The sequence below is a fragment of the Rosa rugosa genome, chromosome 4 (assembly GCF_958449725.1).
Source record: "Rosa rugosa chromosome 4, drRosRugo1.1, whole genome shotgun sequence".
NCBI classification, from domain to species: Eukaryota; Viridiplantae; Streptophyta; class Magnoliopsida; order Rosales; family Rosaceae; genus Rosa; species Rosa rugosa.
The window spans coordinates 30,872,933-30,891,208 of record NC_084823.1 but is presented as its reverse complement, the minus strand read 5'-3'; the positions used below and the strand labels follow the sequence as shown (position 1 = coordinate 30,891,208).

At 39.1% G+C, this 18,276-nt stretch overlaps 1 protein-coding gene across 2 annotated transcripts; it reads right to left on the bottom strand.

Moving 5' to 3' along the window:
- Positions 1-327: 327 nt before the first annotated feature.
- On the bottom strand, positions 328-18,082 carry LOC133743405 (protein argonaute 1-like). Of its 2 annotated transcripts, none has more exons than XM_062171338.1 (23): positions 17,958-18,082; positions 15,832-16,852; positions 15,363-15,726; positions 15,057-15,283; positions 14,820-14,966; positions 14,594-14,727; positions 14,359-14,468; positions 14,112-14,218; positions 13,854-13,995; positions 13,661-13,777; positions 3,376-3,483; positions 3,221-3,292; positions 2,992-3,114; positions 2,730-2,889; positions 2,371-2,630; positions 2,143-2,285; positions 1,928-1,990; positions 1,778-1,841; positions 1,529-1,664; positions 1,349-1,422; positions 1,173-1,267; positions 1,051-1,082; positions 328-915 (listed from the first exon to the last, which is right to left on the bottom strand). In XM_062171338.1, exons 2-23 carry the CDS (start codon positions 16,845-16,847, stop codon positions 713-715), a joined length of 3,897 nt encoding a protein of 1,298 aa, XP_062027322.1. In that variant the 5' UTR covers positions 16,848-16,852; positions 17,958-18,082; the 3' UTR covers positions 328-712. The 2 variants fall into 2 exon arrangements, with proteins under 2 accessions (XP_062027322.1, XP_062027323.1); XM_062171339.1 differs by having other exon boundaries at positions 13,706-13,777.
- Positions 18,083-18,276: the final 194 nt, after the last annotated feature.

The window sequence follows — 18,276 nt, the reverse complement described above, 5'->3', positions numbered from 1 at the left end:
GGGGAGAAAGGGGGATGAGAAGACCATTAAACAAGTGCAAGGAGTCATTCCATGGTTAGTGCGCAGCCATAGAAACAAAGAGAAATTCTATAAATCACGAACAAAGAAGGAACTCAACGCAGAGGAGAAATCTCCAACTTTTGTTTTTTTTTGTTTTTTCACTTTTTGTAAAGTTAACGGCAAGTTAACTGAGAATTACACAAAAAAAATAAAAATTGGTGAAAGAATGATGTGTCATTTATCAAAACCTTAGATTAGACCGAGAGTCTAGATTTTATGAAATTGAAGTAAATTCACACCCTCCTCACTTTAGAGGAGCCGAATCCTAATTTGGTAGCTAAGGAACAAAATTTCCACATTCCCAGGCTCTTAAACTCTTAATCAATCATGATACAGGTTCAACTAATGGTAGGGTTTCATGAATATATTGCTCCACCTTTGCCTTGTCCATCCAATTTTACTTTAAATAAAGCACCATAGTAGGTGCCCCAAAATAAGTCACCATTACAAATACACAGCTTGCTTCTTTCCACTACCATTTTCATACTGCCAGCTCGGTGGTAATGTTCAGGTTTGACCATCCCATGCCTAAATAACTAAGTCACTAACTGTAAGGACTATATTAACTAAACTAGATTACCCAGACTGGTGCAGCAACAGTGCATTCCATCTGCCTAGATTCTACTCGATCAGTTGAGAGTTAAGACATCCCCTAGCAGTAGAACATGACCTTTTTCACATTCTCCTTCAACGCAGGCAACACCTTCACAGCAGCTTTTGGACCCGGTGCTCGAGAGTTCCGTCCTCCACCAGAAACACCCATACCACTTGACATTGAACCACTGTCTGAAGTCACGGGCTCCAGATAGAACCGAGCTCGGATTGCGGCGAGATGAGCATAATAAGCAGGAGGCACTGGAAAAGATAACCACTCAGTAAAGATTCTAAGGACTAGTGGCCCCAGTCATGAGCCAACTGAGAAAGGCAACAATAGAGGAATAGATGCATGCTTGACATAACACACAAGCATCAGAGACCGCAGAAGCTTACCAATTGAAACGGAGCGTGTACACCTTGCATGTCTGCAGGAATTCAAAAATCAATTATTTAGCACTACATTTGAGATGGTAGATCAGGGTATCTTAGGCATATGGCTAGATTAGCCAACTTACGTATAGCAAAGATTATTGGTAAGGGACTGCAGTGCGTCTGCTGTGAACTTATTTTCATCCCACAACACATGGTAATGAGCTGGGCGGCTTGTACCCTGTCATAACACGTTGGCTAGAGGTTTAATAAACTATCTACCTACAAAACACATAAACACAGGGCAGGAAATGATTCTTGCCTGAATTCCTGCATGGCTACAGAGGTAGAAGTCAAACTCAGTTGGGTGACAGATTTTGGAGTCCACAACCGTACCTTATAAATTAGTGGTAGCAAGAGTTCAATTTCTAGACTAAATTTCTGAGAATTTTTATATTTAATATTTAAACTAGACATTTTGATACTTGAAAAGACTATTTACCAGGTAATATGTTCCCACTCCGGTCAACTGCACGGCTATCACCATGGTTGTTGGCAAACAATCTTGTACGATGACTCTTTTGAACAACAACAAAAGTCACAGGAGGCTGATAATTTGGCTCCAGTGAAGCGCATGCCTACATAACATGTGTAAGAGGAATCTACTAGTTAATCGATTACAATACAAGACATGAAAAACTGAAAGTATGTAAGTGAACATAAGTAGTGCAACAGCAACAATAATGATTACCTTACGAATTGCATCAAATTCGTACAGTAGAACTTGGTAGAACTGCCCCTCGCTGACACTTTTCCTGGAAAGAAAGATATACAGTTATACACAGTCAATTAGATACACGAGTACGTAGGATGAGAAAATGCCAAAGAAGGTAGAAAATGCCTGTAGAAAATGATGCGTTGAGGCTTCTGCCCTGTCGCTCCATAAAATGAAATAAGCAGTTCCCTGCATTTTCAAAACATAGCTAAATGTTAATCAACTCCATAATTTATAACATCACATACTAGAAAAACAAAATGTCCCTTCATATATTACAGCAAAATAAAATTAAGTAGTATAAAATGAAGAAAAGAAGCACATGAGAGAGAGACTCATACTTTATCATTCCACCAGACATTGTCCCTTCTACTGGATCCTGCCACTGTTTAAACAAATCTTGGATGAGCTCCTGACGATGGGCTTGAGCACAAACCAAACCAGCATACTTGGTAATTTCAGGCCAGTCTTGAGAAGCCACAACCTAAGTCACAAATACAGTCTGAACATCAATTGTTACTCCAATGCAGAACAAAATAACAATATCCATTATGCTAGCTAAGCCATACAGCTGCAATTGATGGGCTTGAATTCTCCCCTGGATGAGGATGCGTCATACCAGCACCAAAAATTATTGTAGGACGGTTGCTAACCAAGGGAATACGTCTGGAGATTGCATCAACAAGTACTGTGTTCCGTCCCCCAACCTTCACATTTATCTTCAAGACAATGTTTGCTAAATACTGTTTATCCATTTTAAACACATGTTGAGTTAAACAGCACTGGGATACCAGGCCAAGCTCTGTCTCACAAATCCTTTTTAAATTACCTGGATGAGATATCAAAACATTTATGAGTCTAAAACAACTTGTATGGAGAACAAACAAAAATCAAATACTGCACTAAGAATTTGATTTCATTTACATACCATAAAGAGAGCCATTATTATTTGGCAAGATGACAACAAGTAAGTCAAGCTTCTTGCCCGGAATCTTAGTCATCACATCATGATACTGAGTTTTTAAGACCTTCTCCACCTGATTTGGTCGAGCACTGACTGGTGGAAGCATAGGTTCTGCATTGAACGCCTAATAAAATAAACTGTTCAACAGTCAGATGCCAAACAGAAAAAACGGTAGAATATAACTGAGGTCAACAAAACTGTAAAAGAACAAAAATTAGTCCCATACCATGCCAGAAATGCGACACATCTGAGCAAGTTCAAAACAAAATCTTTTTGCCACACTCTCTTGTACATTATGGGAAAAATTTATGCAGATCCAATTGCTTACGTTTCCTCCATTTACCATTTTCTACAACAATATCACAAGAACTTATGAAAAGAATCCAAAAAAAAAAAAAAAACAGACATACAGGTTTAGGTTATTGTATGTAAAGATATTGATGCATTGAAAATACCTTATTCATCATGCTCCACTGTCCAAGTCTGGGCACCCAATTCTTATGCTTTCCAGCATTATGGTATTTAAGCTGTAAGCAACAGAAGAATAACTACAGATGTATACTATCAAAACAGCTGCAGAAACAAAAAGGCAACTACAGATTATATTTACCTGTGGTGCAGGAAGAATACGAGCTTCAACCTGAGCCATATTCTGACTAATTTTAATTCCGAACTCCTTTGCATAAGGATCTTGATTGTAGGCATTATGACGTACTATCTGCAATATTAACATGAAAAGCAAAGTTAGGTAATTAAAATATCACATCTGCCAATTTCTTTACAAATGGAGAACATTGCTACGAATGAGACTTACATTTGCCCCAAACTCATTAAAAGTGGGAGACTATAGAACTATCAGCCTAATAAAAAGCTTGTACAAGGTTATTGCAAAGGTATTGGCTTGGAGATTGAGAGAGGTTCTAGGAGACACCATTTCCAGTACACAGGGTGCTTTCGTAAAAGGAAGACAAATTTTGGTGGCTAATGAGTTGGTCGATGAAGTAAAAACGAAGAAAAAACAGGGGTTAGTTTTCAAAAAAGACTGAAAAAGCCTATGATCATGTTGAATGGAACATTCTAGATTATGTTTTGGCAAACAAGGGCTTCGGAGAGAGGTGGAGAAGGTGGATGGGGACTGTGAGATCTGCGAATTTTTAATACTGATAAATGGAAGACCAAGAGGTAAATTCGATGCCACACGGGGATTAAGACAAGGTGATCCCTTATCTCCTTTTCTTTTTTACTCTTGTGGTGAATATTCTAAGCAGTCTTGCGGAGAGAGTTAAAGAATGCAGATTGATAGAACGGTTATCGGTGGGGAGACAAGATTAAAATCACTCACTTGCAGTTCGCTGACGACACTATATTCTTTCTAAAGGACGATGATTAAGTTTGGAAGAACATAAACCTGATCCTTGAGAGCTTTTGCATGTTATCAGGGATGAAAATAAACAAATCCAAGTGTTTATTGGTTGGAATAAATAGAGTGGAGGATTTGGCCGCTGAAGTTGGTTGTGTAAAATAGGGGTTTGACCATTTATCTTAATTCTAGAGACTTTTTTCCCCACTTACCCATAATAACTCTAATAAGCTGTTCCTTAATACCCAATTAATTTTTTTTTAATGATTTTTTAGATTATTTTTCCCTCACCCCTTTTTCACATAGAGAGAGAAGCTATTGTCAGAGTTCTTCCCCATTCTCATCATTCAATACCAATAATCGACTAAAAACCCTAGCTCGCCAGCGACCAAGGTGCAAACTTCTCGTCACGCGGCGGCCCTGGCACCTCGGCTGGCCTTGGCCTCGCCGATGTCACGTGGTTTTGCTGCCGGAGGGGGACTAAATTTTAGGGTTCCTGTAGTCCTTTGATTGGGTTGCTCATGTGTTCTGGCAAGTGAGGGTCGGGTTTGAGTTTCTGGCAGGAGATCTTTGGGAGGTGGACGATCTTGTGTTGTTGGAGGCTTGGATTGATGGCGCGATCTGTGGCGGCGTCGATCGGGTTCGATGAAATTGAGACGGATTTGTGGTGCTGCAGCTCGTGGAGGCGCTGGTTTCGTCGTGTTTCTTGTGGCGGCGTGGTTCGTCGGGTTTGCAGGAGCGGCGAACTGTGGCGGACTCGAGTCGGTGGGGATATGACAGAGCAAACACTGGGCATGACGCAGCTTGTGGCGGTGGTTGTTTTGTTGTATTTCTTGTGGCGGCATGTCCGTCGGTTATTCAGGCGTGGCGGACTCGGGGCGGCGGGAACATGACGGAGCAGGCAATGGGGTTGGGCTGCACTGGAAGTTGGTGGTCTGGAGGGGGTGGCCGGAGCTTGGGCCAAGCCAAGCCTGTTGGGCCTTGAGTGGGCCTTCTTTCTTGGGCTACTTGGGCTGCAGAATTTTGGGCTAGGGTTTTTTTGCCCTAGGCCCATCTCTATGTTTTTAGTTAGTTTAATTACAATAATTCCTTGTATTAGGGAGCTAATGCACGTTATGTGCACTCTATGTATCTCTAGCACCTCTGGAGTAGCACCAAAGGAGGATCTCCGCTATATCTACGCACATGAATATCTAATGAGTAGGTCTATTTCTATGTACCATTGTGGGTACTACCACTACCTTCTTGTCTGTCTATGTCCTTAAATGACAGCGGAAGGGTATGTAACAGCCTATTCTGGCTTTAGATGAATATACCTATGGATACCCGACTTGGGGTTTGGTTCAAAAAAAAAATAGAGAGAGAAGCTATTAGAGACTTCGCCAGAATCCGGTCATTGATCGTCGGCCGCCGGACTTCTCTGAAAACCTCGCCAAATGTCCCCAAAGAGGTTGTCGGAGGTCTCATAAGTCTCCGGAGAGGTTTATTGCCCCCATAATAAACATTTAAACATTTATTATCCCCCCCCCCCCCCCCCCTCAATAATCCTTTTGTTGGGGGCAATAAAAGTTTATGAAATCTCGCCTGAGGTCTCCAAAGAGGTCGTTGGAGATCTCATAGGTCACCGGAGAGGTTTATTGCCCACCAACCCCCCCCCCCCCTCCCCAAGAATAAATCTTTACTGCCCCCCAATAAACCTTTAGGTCGTTGGAATGAGAACTAATCTCGCTAAAATTAGACAAATAAAACTTTGATTAAAGAAAAAGATGAGAAGATTACATCAATTTAAAACTTTTATTGGGGGATAATAAATGTTGAAAAGGTTCTATTGTCCCTTAATTAACGTTTATTGCCCCCAATAAATGTTTTATTAAGAGACAATAAAACCTTTTTTTTCCTTTCCTTCTGGGCCTTCTGCCCTCATTTTACCAAAAATAAGATAAAAGAAAGAGGAAGGACAAGGCGTTTTTCTTTTTTTTTTTCAACTAGCAAAGAATCATTTTAGTTTCTAATATTTTTTTTTTTTCCTATGTCATCAAACACACCATCAACAGAGAAGCAGCAGTGCCAAATGAAATTGAAGTTTCTGAGAGAGCTTGGGCCTGACCAAGCCCCTCACCCTATGAATAGCTTCCTCTTGGCCTTGTCGATGGCCTTCTTGTACTCCTCGCTGACAGTTAGGTAGCACTTCCCCATGGTCAAAAGGTCCTGAAATTTCATATCAAAATATCAAATTCACATCGAATTTCAGAGCCGCTGGCATTGAAAGAAGAATTGAATCGGGATTTGGAAACGAGGTCGTGAGAGTGGCAAGCGAAGACCCACGACTCGAGGACCTGGTGCGTGGTGTACACTGTCTGGTTTTCGTGGTTGTTGATGTGGCTATCGCCGAGCCAAGACGACGGAGCGGAGGAGAGAGAAACGCCACCGAGCCTCAACGAAGATGCGGAGGAGAAAGATAGGGGAGAGAGAGGGGGGGCACAGAGGAGAAAGAGACACAACACCGAGCCTCAACGACAGCGCGGAGCAGAGAGAGAGAGAGAGATGATGGAGTGGCTGTAGTTTATTAATTAGGTTGAGGGCAAAATTGCCATCTACATACAAGGCATTTCTAGTGAGGGATCCTTTTTTTGGGCCATTATAAGGGATCGCATATTAGACCCACTTTTCAATTATATTTCCACATCTCAACCGTTCAGTTTTTAGGCCTGTATGAGTAGATCACCTCTGCAAATTTTCAACTAAATTAATAATAATTAAGGCATTCATAACTACAATTTACAATTATAAACATGTTGGACAAATTTGGTTCGTCCATTGATTTAATCTCGTTCAATACCTTAACGATCATCAATTTGGCTGAAAATTTGTAAAAGTGATCTATACATTAGCACGTAAAAACCGAACGGTAGAGATGCCAAAATACGATTGAAAAGTAGGTCCCACAAGGGATCCCTTAAAATGGTAAAAAAAAAAAAAGGATCCCTTATTGGAAGGGCCATCTATATATATATATATATATATATATATATATATATATCAGTGTTCTAAAAATCGGTCTAGGCGCTGAGAGGTAGAGCACCGACTCGATTTCTTGGAAATCGATGGAACTAGGCGATGAGGATGTTAAGCGGGTACTAGGCGGGGCTGGGCGGTCCTAGGCGGCTATGGGCGTGCCTAAGCGGTCTTCACAGCGACCCATTCCTTCTACCATCTTTGTTTTTCTTTCCTCTTCCTCGGTCTCCAACACCCACCGCCAAGGGCAGATTTAAGGGAGGGCGAGGGTGGGTAGTTGTGCACCTCAATTTTTTGCAGGCTTCAAGGTTGGAAAGATCTGTATTTAAAAATGGTTGCGACTCGACGGCGATGAAGTGCAGAAGGAGGAAGAAGATGAGAAACAGTTCTTCGTTCTTTTAAATACTGTATCATATTGAATGGATATGCTCGTCTTGGGAGCTTGTAATCTTAATAACTAACTATAAGATAATGCTAAGCTCACGTGAGGATCAAATCATGATTATCTTTACTTAAAAAAAAACAAAAAGAAAAAAGAAAAGCAAAAAATATGGGCGGATCTCCTTCGTTGATTCAACAATTATATATATATATATATATATATATATATATATATATATATATATATATATATATGTACAGCAAGGATCAGAGGCGCACGTCCGTGAAGTTTTAAACTTGCGGACGAAATACGTGTCAGTCAACTAATCAACTTAATTTTTCTGCGGGTCCCACACGCATCATCTTCTCTATCTCTCGCCCAGTCCAATTAGTCAACACTCCTCGTCTGTCTCTAACTCTTCTAGTTGCTCCTGATCCTAATCTTCCTCTGTCTCTTCAATCTCCAAATCCAGAAAAAGAAACAGATTGATTAGAAACTGTAAATCTTGAAATGGGCAGGGCCTCAATATTCATATATATATATATGACCATAGGCCATAGCACTTCTAGAGTTCTAGTGTCGCTGCACATCTCTCATTCCCCAAAGAAACCCACCAACCACCATCGGCTCTAGTTCCGCTCAAACTTCACATTAGATCCTCCCTTCCACCATTCTCACAATCCCATCCCCTTTGACCTTCTCATCGATCTTCTCTAACCTTCAAACATCTACAAGAATGGAATAGTGTGCTTTTGGTTGTATTGGAGTAACTGATGTAAAGCTTTCATCATGAATTCTTTTTCTTTTTAATTGAAGCACAGTCAAGCAAACCCAGACAGTTCTGTAAATCCAAACATGAATTTCCAATTAATAGAGTTGAGCCCAGAAATTGATGCCGACAAAAAAGAAAACTAAGTAGTTGAGAAACTGATGCCCAGATAACTTCTTGATTTTGAGATAGAAGATTAAAACTCAAAAAGGGAGGACCAGTATCTGAGAGACGATGATTAATTAGAAGAGAGTCTAGAGGAGCATTACGTACCAAACTACCAACTCATTAAAAAAAAAAAAAAAATCTTCTATGTCGCCATTCATCGATGAGATACGATTATGGAAACCCAATGGTAGAAGGGACTGAAATTTGAGGAATTGCATACCATTTGAGATGGGTCTAGTTTTTTCATCGCTCCGCCTCCGAAAAAAAAGACAGGAAACAAACCGGCCACCATGTGGGTGAAGCTATCCACCCTCGGCTTGATGCAGAATTTCAAGTCGAGAAATGTTTTGAGAACCGGCACAGCGACCTGGCACACGAGTCGAACTCGTTCGATCTGGATCCTAGCTTCAAGAGAGATAGAGAAGATGATATGTGGGACCCGCTATGAGCTTTGAAAATTAAGTTGACTCGGTGATTTTCTTTAAACCAACCAATGCCTGACAAATATTTCGTCCGCAAGTTTAAAACTTCACGGACGTGCGCCTCTGATCATCCTTGTATGTATGTGTATGTGTGTGCATATATATATATATATATATATATATATATATATATATATATATTATAGTGGGCAATCCGTTAAGGAGATCCGTGTGTATATATATATATATATATATTAGGAAATCCGTTCCTAAGGCTAAGTTAAGGAGATCCTTAGCCAAGAAAAGTTGTGTATATATATATTATTTTTTTGGTTGCAAATTCAACTATTATATTTCTTTATTCATTGATTAATTATTTATGCAATAATAATATGATTAATATCTTATTTATATAATTATATATGTTATAAAAATTAAAAATTAGAAAACCGCCTAGGCTCCCGGCCTAGGCCTCTGGGCGCTACTCCCTTGCTCACCGCCTAGCGATTTTTAGAACCTTGATATATATATATATATATACACACAGATCTATCCAGAGCGAGGCCTCGCTCTGAAATTAAAGTGCGAGGTTGGAGTTTATGGTCACTTTTCGGTCGCATATCCACATCTCGACCGTTCAGTTTTTAGGTACTAATGTATAGATCATCTCTGCAAAATTTCAGCTAAATTGATAGTCGTTAAGGCATTGATAACTACCTTAAAGTTAGTACGGTTCAGGTTTGACAGATTCAGTTCGTCCATTGGTTTAAGCGGGTTAGATACCTTAAAGATCATCAATTTGGCTGAAATTTTGCAAAGATGATCTATATATTAGTACCTAAAAACTGAACGGTCGAGATGTGGATATGCGACCGAAAAGTGACCCTAAACTCCAACCTCACACTTTAATTTCAGAGCGAGGCCTCGCTCTGGATAGGATATATATATATATATATAGATCCTATCTAGAGCGGAGCTCCGCTTTGAAATTAACTTGTGAAGTTCGAGTTTTGGGTCACTTTTCGGTCGCACATCCACATCTTGACCGTTCAGTTTTTAGGTACTAGTGTATAGATCATCTCTGCAAATTTTCAGCCAAAATGATGATCGTTAAGGCATTGATAACTGCCTTAAAGCTAGTCCGGTTCAGGTTGACAGATTCAATCCGTCCATTGGTTTAAGCTAGTTAGATACCTTAACGATCATCAATTTGGCTGAAAATTTGCAGAGATGATCTATACACTAGTACCTAAAAACTGAACTGTCGAGATGTGGATATGCGACCGAAAAGTGACCCAAAACTCGAACTTCACACTTTAATTCAAAGTGGAACTCCGCTCTGGATAGGATATGTATATATATATATATATATATATATATAGACATAGTATAGTATTTAATTTGCAAGCTTACAGGCCCGGTATTTACGGGCTTTTAAGCGAACCGGGCTTTTACCTGTCGGGTCTTGCAGGCCTCCATTGGTCAATTTGATCCGTGGGCCAAACGATGAGGCCTGGCTTATTTATCCCCAGGTGATAGGTTGACTTCAATCCAGGCTGTTCTAAATAGTCTACCCACGTTCTGTCTGTCCTTATTTCAGATTCCGATGAGTGGCAAAAAAGCTGGAGTCAATAGTGAGGAATTTTGTTTTTGGGGTAGTGTTGGAGAGGATAAAAGAGATCATTTAGTAAAGTAGGAGGTTGTGTCAAAAACCAAGGAGAAAGGAGGACTGGGAATTGGGAATCTACTAGCTAGCAAGAATCTCTCTTGGGAAAATGGCTTTATTGATTCCCTTTAGAGAGAAATTCCTTGTGGCACTCCGTGATTAGAAGTATGGATATGATGAAAATGGTTAGGATGCAAAGCTAGGTTAGTGGTTCAAGTAGAAGTTCCTGGAAGCAAATATCAGTTGGTTTGAAACAGTTTTCTCACTGTTAATTTACAGCTGGTAGTGGGCAATGGTAGGAGAGTAAGTGCAGAAGTGGCCAGATTCGATAATCTGAAAGAGGAGTAATTAAGTTCTCCAGGTTTTGGAAGCATATATTCATCTTTCTTGGGAAACCAATCCAAAATCACTGAGTTTGTTCTATAAAATGGGTTTCATTTCAAAGGAACCAAACTATGTATATGTATTCCTTGCAAATCAGTGAGAGACTTCCTAATCTTAGAGCTACATGCTGGTGGGTTGGACATTTTGGGAGAGACAAAACCATTGCTCTTGTGGAGGATCACTTCTATTAGCTTAGTCTCAAATTTGATGTTGCCAAAGTTGTTGAACAATGTTGTACTTGTTAGTTGGCAAAGCAAAAAAGGAAAACACAGGGTTATACACCCTGCTGCATGTCCACATAGTCCTTGGCAAGATATTAGCATGGATTTTGTGCTTCGGTTGCCTAAGACTATACAGCAACATGATTCCATTTTTGTGATTGTGGATGGTTTTTCTAAAATGGCTCATTTCCTTCCTTGTTCTAAGACATTTGATGCTTCTGAAGTGGCCAAGCTTTTCATGGATGAAGTTGTCCGGTTGCATGGTCTGCCTAAAACTATAGTGTCTGATTGTGATAGTTGACTCATAAGTTATTTTTGGAAGACTCTTTGGCACATGATGGGCACCAAACTATAGTTTTCATCTGCTTACCATCCGCAAACAGATGGGCAAACTGAAGTGTTGAATAGAAGTTTGGGAAATCTGCTGCTATGTTTGGTTGGTGAGCAGATCAGGTCTTGAGATTCAATTTTACCTATTGCTGATTTTGCAAATAAAAATTCAGTCCAGGACTATTAAGCATGAGCCACTTTGAAGTTGTTTATGATCACAAGCCCAGAGCTCCAATAGATCTCATTCCCATGACAGTTTCACATAGGCCATCAGAGTCGGCCAATGAATTTGCAAATCATGCATGCTGCGATTAATCGGCAGATTAATAGAAGCAATGAGCAATATATATAAGAAGGCTGCTGATGTTCATCAAGCATTCAATGTATTTTCAGTAGGGGACTTTGTCATGGTTGAAGTTAGACCTAAACATTTCTCCAAAGGGATGGCGAAGAAGTTGCAAGCTTACAGCATTGGACCTTTTAAAATATTGCAAAGGGTTGGAACCAATGCATATGTGTTAGAACTCCCTCCAAAAATGGGAATCAGTCCACTTTTAATGTGGAGGACTTACTTCCCTATAGAGAACTGTGGTGCCTTTGTTTCCATTTTCCTCTGAATTTTCACCTATAACTCCACTCTACCTTGTTCTAAAGTTCCTGAGAGAGATATCGTAGAAAAGGTGGTTTTGACAAGACAAGGTGGCTAACAGAAGTACCTAATTAAATAGAAGGACAGACCAGATTCTGTCAACACTTGGGTAACTAAGGAGGAGCTGCAGTGCATCGATCCAAATATCCTAGAAAGATACTACAACTTTATCTCACCAGAGGCGAGTTCTTCTCAGTATGGGAGAATTGATGAGGACATCATAGTCAAACCTATTAAGGTTTATGAGCAAAAATGAAAAAAGAGAGCACATAATCCTTCACTATCCATATGGCTTTGTTAAACGCTCTCAAGATAATTACTGCAGTTTTGAGGGAAAGAATAATGAATCTGATTCTAGAAGTCTTTTTGAGTCTGGTGTCTTTTCAAATACTTTAGTATTAGTTTAGGAGTTTTAAAGTTTCCTTTATCAAGTCTTTTATGCTTCTGGTTTGGGAGTCTTATCTATGATAGTTTTTAGTGCTAGTTAATGTGAGCTTTCTGCTCAAGTTTAAATAAGTGTATGTGCCAAATGGCCAAACATGTCTTGATGAATAAACATTATCAAAGTATTTCAATTTTTTTTTTTTTATTATCTGAGATGGGAGTATTGATGTGAAGCCTAGTTTGGTGATAAGCCTGGGAGAGATTTCTATTTTCTAGTTCATAGTTTTCTATTTCTATCCTACAAAATTTGTGTGTTATAAGCTTTTTTTTTTTTTTTTTTTGAAAAGGGTTTGGAACTCAGCCTAGCTGGGAGGCTCAGCCCCACGCCTGGTTTCGTTTATTGAATTAAAATTTTGTGTGTTATAAGCTTTTTTTTTTTTTTTTTGAAAGGTGTGTGTTATAAGCTTTATACTTCAGAGTTTGTATACTGCATCAGGTTGTTTGCCTAACTTTCTGCTATGTGGACTCCTTGTCCACCTTTTTGTATTTTTCTTTTCTTGATCTTTCAATAAAAGTCATTTCTTTTCAAAAATTAAAAAATAAAAGCATCACAACTGCATTTGCGTAAAACACAACTGAAGCAATGTGCTTCTGGATTTAAATTGTTTGAGTGTTTTAGACACAGAGAAAACTAGAATGTGACATCACAATTGTCATAGAATAGCCAAGATTTTTGCGGTTAAAATCTGATTTTAGGGACCAAAGAATATCATTGAGTTTATGATACACGTATCAAATACAAAAACGAACAAAGTACTGAGATAAACCTGCTATTGGATTCCAGTTTCTACAAAAAAGCAAAGCCCATAACAAACTTCAGACAAACTTTTGGAAGTTTAGCCGATTCTGAGTTGATATTAGGGTTTGGGGCTGCGTGGTTTTTCAGGTGTTTTTTTTAGAGCAGCAAGTTCGGCTCTTTAATTTAGGTTTTTATGCATTGGAATTTGAATGTTGGGGCTTGAATTGGTAGTGTACATGATGTCGTGCAGTAGTAACTTCCAAGATTTGTTTTGAATCTTGTATTTTAGATATGATGAACTGATTTTCAAGGGAGGGAGAGGGAGCAAAGAGAAAAGATAACTAACCTGTGTAATATCACGTTCCTTTTTAAAAGGGCGCGGAGCACTCACCTTGAGCAATGCAATTTTCTGTCTCTCATTCAATATCCTTGAGCACCTTTGTCCCTTAACAATTTTACAGACCTGAATGCAATTATAATCTATTAGAATGCATGTAACTGAAGTATTTAAAAGTAACAGTTATAAAACAGCAACTCACCTCCATGGGTAAATAGTCCGGTCGTCGTTTGTGATTTCCAACTTGAAGACAAGGCAAATATGGATATTGAATGGCAAAACCGTAGGTTTCAAGAAAGTATTCAACAACAGATTTCATTGTGCCTTTTTCATCAACAGGAAAACTGAAGACACAAAAATTCAAAAAGAACAAAAATAATGTCATGAAATCATTTTTCAACAGGATATCATAAAAAAATACGAACTAAGAAATTAATAACTATAAGATATTTATTCTCACGTCAATTCTCTTGTTTCCTGGGCCGTTAAACCAGAAATACGGTATTTTCTGCGCATGTTTCTGCGGTGTGTAACTTCAACCTTCACTCCACGTAGAGCCTTTTTAATCTGTTTACAGAAGAAGAGTTTTAATGCCAACATTAATATGTAAAATTAATAGAAGTCAAAAATTATTATATCCCAATGTTATAATACATGCAGAAGACACAATTAAATTACCCCGGACCAAGACAAGAGAGAAATCTAACCTTTACACGATCAGAATCAGAAAGTTGCTTAGCTTGAATATTGCAATCCAGTAGCTTGATTACAAACTCTATAACTGGCAATGGCTCAATAAAAACTGTCGATGACATATCTGGACAATCAATATATAGTATACCTGTCAGTGCAAGGACGGTACGTGGAGTATTGATAAAGTAATACATCACTTGACTTTATGAAGGGACATAGGCTACTGTAAGTTAGAATGTCGCATCGTACTAATGTTTAAAGATAGCCCCATTTGAGTTGGACGAATACTCTGGTGAAAACCATGCCAGCTTTCTAAACCGTTACCAAGTGGCAGTTTTCTCCCCAAGCCAGGGTCATAAAATGACTGACCCACACGACAGTACCTTCAACCAAACAGGGCAGTATCAGCTTGCGCACATATCAACCATGGATATATTTAGCCATGTCATAAAAGAATAAAACAGAAGCATTGTACCTAGAAGTAGGCAACTCTCTCATAACAATGTTCAGAACCTGAAGGGCCTTCTCGGGTGCATCAGCTTTCCTCCCTTGCAAAAAGAGAACTAAATCGTGCAGGTCAACACGTGCAGCGAATTTGATCACAACTCCGAACTCCCTCTCCCTTCGAGCAACAAGACGAAAGCCATCATCAAATACATGGTAAAGTATAAGAAAATAATTGCAACTAAAAATACAAGCAATCAATACGTACGGTTTGAAAGATGGGAGTCCCTGTCCCTCACCATCATCATCCAGAAGAGTGATTTTAAACTCCTCTGACTGGAAAGGAAGAGGCCCAGTAGTATACAGGCTCTTCTGCCCATCATAAGCAGGAAGCCGCTTTGAAAGATGGGAGTCCCTGTAGAGTTTCACTAGCTGAAACATCACAGCACGGTTTACACTGCGTGATGTGACTCCTGCAGCTGGTGTAATAGTAACCTAATACATAGTAAACCAAAGATATTACCGTTCATACAAAGTCAGTATCAAAATACAGACACAGGGCAAGAGAGCTCACATCATATTGGTGCAGATCCTTGTCTGTTAATTCAGCAAAGAAATGGTTTGCCTTGACTAGAAACCTTTTGCCAGTCGTACCCTTACCAGGGCGAAGAGCGAACATCATAGACTTGCTAGAGACTGACACTTGTTGAATGGACTGACTAGGTGCTTCCTCTTGCTGGATGGAAACATGCTGAAACTGTTCTGCCACTTCTGAAGGCTCAGGTGGCTGAGATGAGGAACATGCTTCATGTGCAGGCAGAGGGGTGATTCCAGCTTGGTAAGGAACTGGAATTACTTGTTGCAGCTCGGAAACTTGTTTTGCCAGGTTGACGGAGGTAGCAATCTCTTCTTCTATGAGCGTGACATCCTCCCACTCTCTATCATAAAAGAATCAGAGATTACGTAGAGGTGAAATGCGAAATAAATGAGAATCCAGATTTATTAAAAATATAGAGGGAAAAACCAAATGGAAATAAACTTACGGTGTGACGCATAATTGAACACGGAATGGCCCAGAATCCCCGAGATCCACCTCAAAAAGCATTGAACTTATGATATTGATTTTGCTTCCTCCCACAATCTTAAATTTGGTGATCGAAAGAGGTTGGCGAACATCAACTTCGTCACTCTGGACAAGATAAAAGACCAGGTTACCCAAATGAACCAAATGCTGATCACTTCTCCAGTCTATATCCTGTGGAAAATCCAACTGTAACAATGAGCCTATTGAATAGCTAATATGCCCTTCCTCATTTTGGTTGCTCGTAATAGAGAATGCCACAGCAACCATGTGCAATATGGATAAGGCATAGATAGTCTTGTCCACAACCACGGCCCTTCTTCGGAAATAGCAGCCTAGATTCTCAACTTGGACTGGACACCACTTATTTTTAATAACATCATAAGCCCACAGTGCATCATAGTTTTCCTTACAGCCGCATATACTAAACAATAAGATTTCACCACAAACAGCATAACCCTGTATCTCTGTATTACCATATTCCTCAGAATATGGAAAAGAGCACAGCTTCTGCCAAGACTGAGTGCTAGGGTCATACTGCTCAAAAGACGGCTCTGGTACATCACATGAGCAATATGGATCTGAAAGAGAGTAAATTTTCCCATATGCAGACACATGAGTTCCAAACCATTTGGGAGCTGGGGGTTTCAATGATGACACCACTTTCCTAGTCTTGATGTCGAAAATATGTCCACTGCATTTGGGGAAACACACTTCCATGTCAAACAAATCAGGACCACCATCTGGCAAAATATATAACTTGGCACCCAAGGTACAAAATTTCCACATTCCGCGACCCAAATCCTTTGTAGTGAATCGTGATACGGTTTCAAGTACTGGTTGGGTTTCATGAGTTGCTGAACCTTCTTTACCTTGTCCATCTAATTTCACTTCAAATAATGAGCCAAAGCAGGTGCCCTCAAAATGAGTCACCAGTACAAAGACAGAGCTTGCTTCTGCGTGCTTTGGCATCTTCATATACTCTGAACATACAGAAAAACACCTGTAAATTAAAGACTACAAAGGCCTCTATATATAGAGAAGCTAAGATAATTCTAGAATAACTAGGACTTACTTGATATCCCCATGCTTAAAAGAATTCTAAAAATAAATCCTAATAATAAGAGCCTAGATTTTATTTGAACTTTCCAAATCGAGGTGACTTAAAAATTCCACTCGTATTCTTCACCGAGGTTACTAATTTACCAAACATTCATTTATCGAGATCTTATCGTAGACAATACAATTTTTTTTTTAATGAGCAAACATCAATTACAAGCGAAAGCCCCTAAGGCAACAAAAATTACATAAATCTAAGTTGAGAGCAAAAACAGCGACCGAAGGAAGATGTCTAGACCAGGCTTGGTTTCCAGACATGTTGTGACCAAGATTAGCAACATCATCAGCTGCAAAGTTAGCTTCACGAAGAATATGAGTGAAAGAGATATCCTCAAATTGGGACAGTTAAATTTAGCGTTCTAGCTGAAACAGTTGGAGAGTAAAGAAGGCCACAGCCATATTGTAGTATACTACAGTAAACATAGGAATGAAGAATGCAAATTCTAAATCTTGTCAATCCATTACAAAACAAAGAAATCAAAGTTTACCAGTAAAATGCATCATCAATCAATTACAGGAGTAATTACTGAAAATTACATGCAGAATATGATGACAAATACAAGGGAAATATTCCACATAAATGCAATAGAATCAAGTTGTGGCACAAAAGAAACTGCCGTAGTAACAGAAAACGCAGAATCAAAATACAACAACTGTTTGTAGGGAAACACCTCAAAAATAAATGTCAGCAAGTAAAATCTTTACAGTAAAACACATTCATGACAACAGCTTAAGAATAAGCAGGATATCTAGTTTCTGAATATATTGTTCTCATAAAAGAAAAACTAAAAGTTTCTGACACCGTAATAATTAGCCCACCATCTACGCTATATACCATGAAATGATCATCATAATCAAATGTGTAGAAAAAGGCATATTCATGTTCCCATATTGAGAGAATTCCCAAGTTCTATACCCATAATCAGTCTTCAGGGACAAATGATACAATACACAAAGTAGACAACTGACCTAGGAGTCAGGCGCGACGAGAGATAGAGAGCGAGCCAGAGACAGAAATTTTTTTTTCATCAGACTACGTTTCGGGTGTATGGAAATGAAATTCGGGTTAGGAATTTTTTGGGCACAAATGGAGGGATGATTAAGTATATTCAAAAAAGAAAGTAATTATGATGACCAAAAGAATAGAACTTTACTTCCCTTCGAAGAAAAAGAAAAGCACTTCAAAAAAAAAAAAGAAAAAAAAAAGCACTTTTTTTTTTTTTTTGGAAAAAAGAAAAGCACTTTACTTTCCCTCCATTATAAAACATACTTTCCGTCCATTATGCAT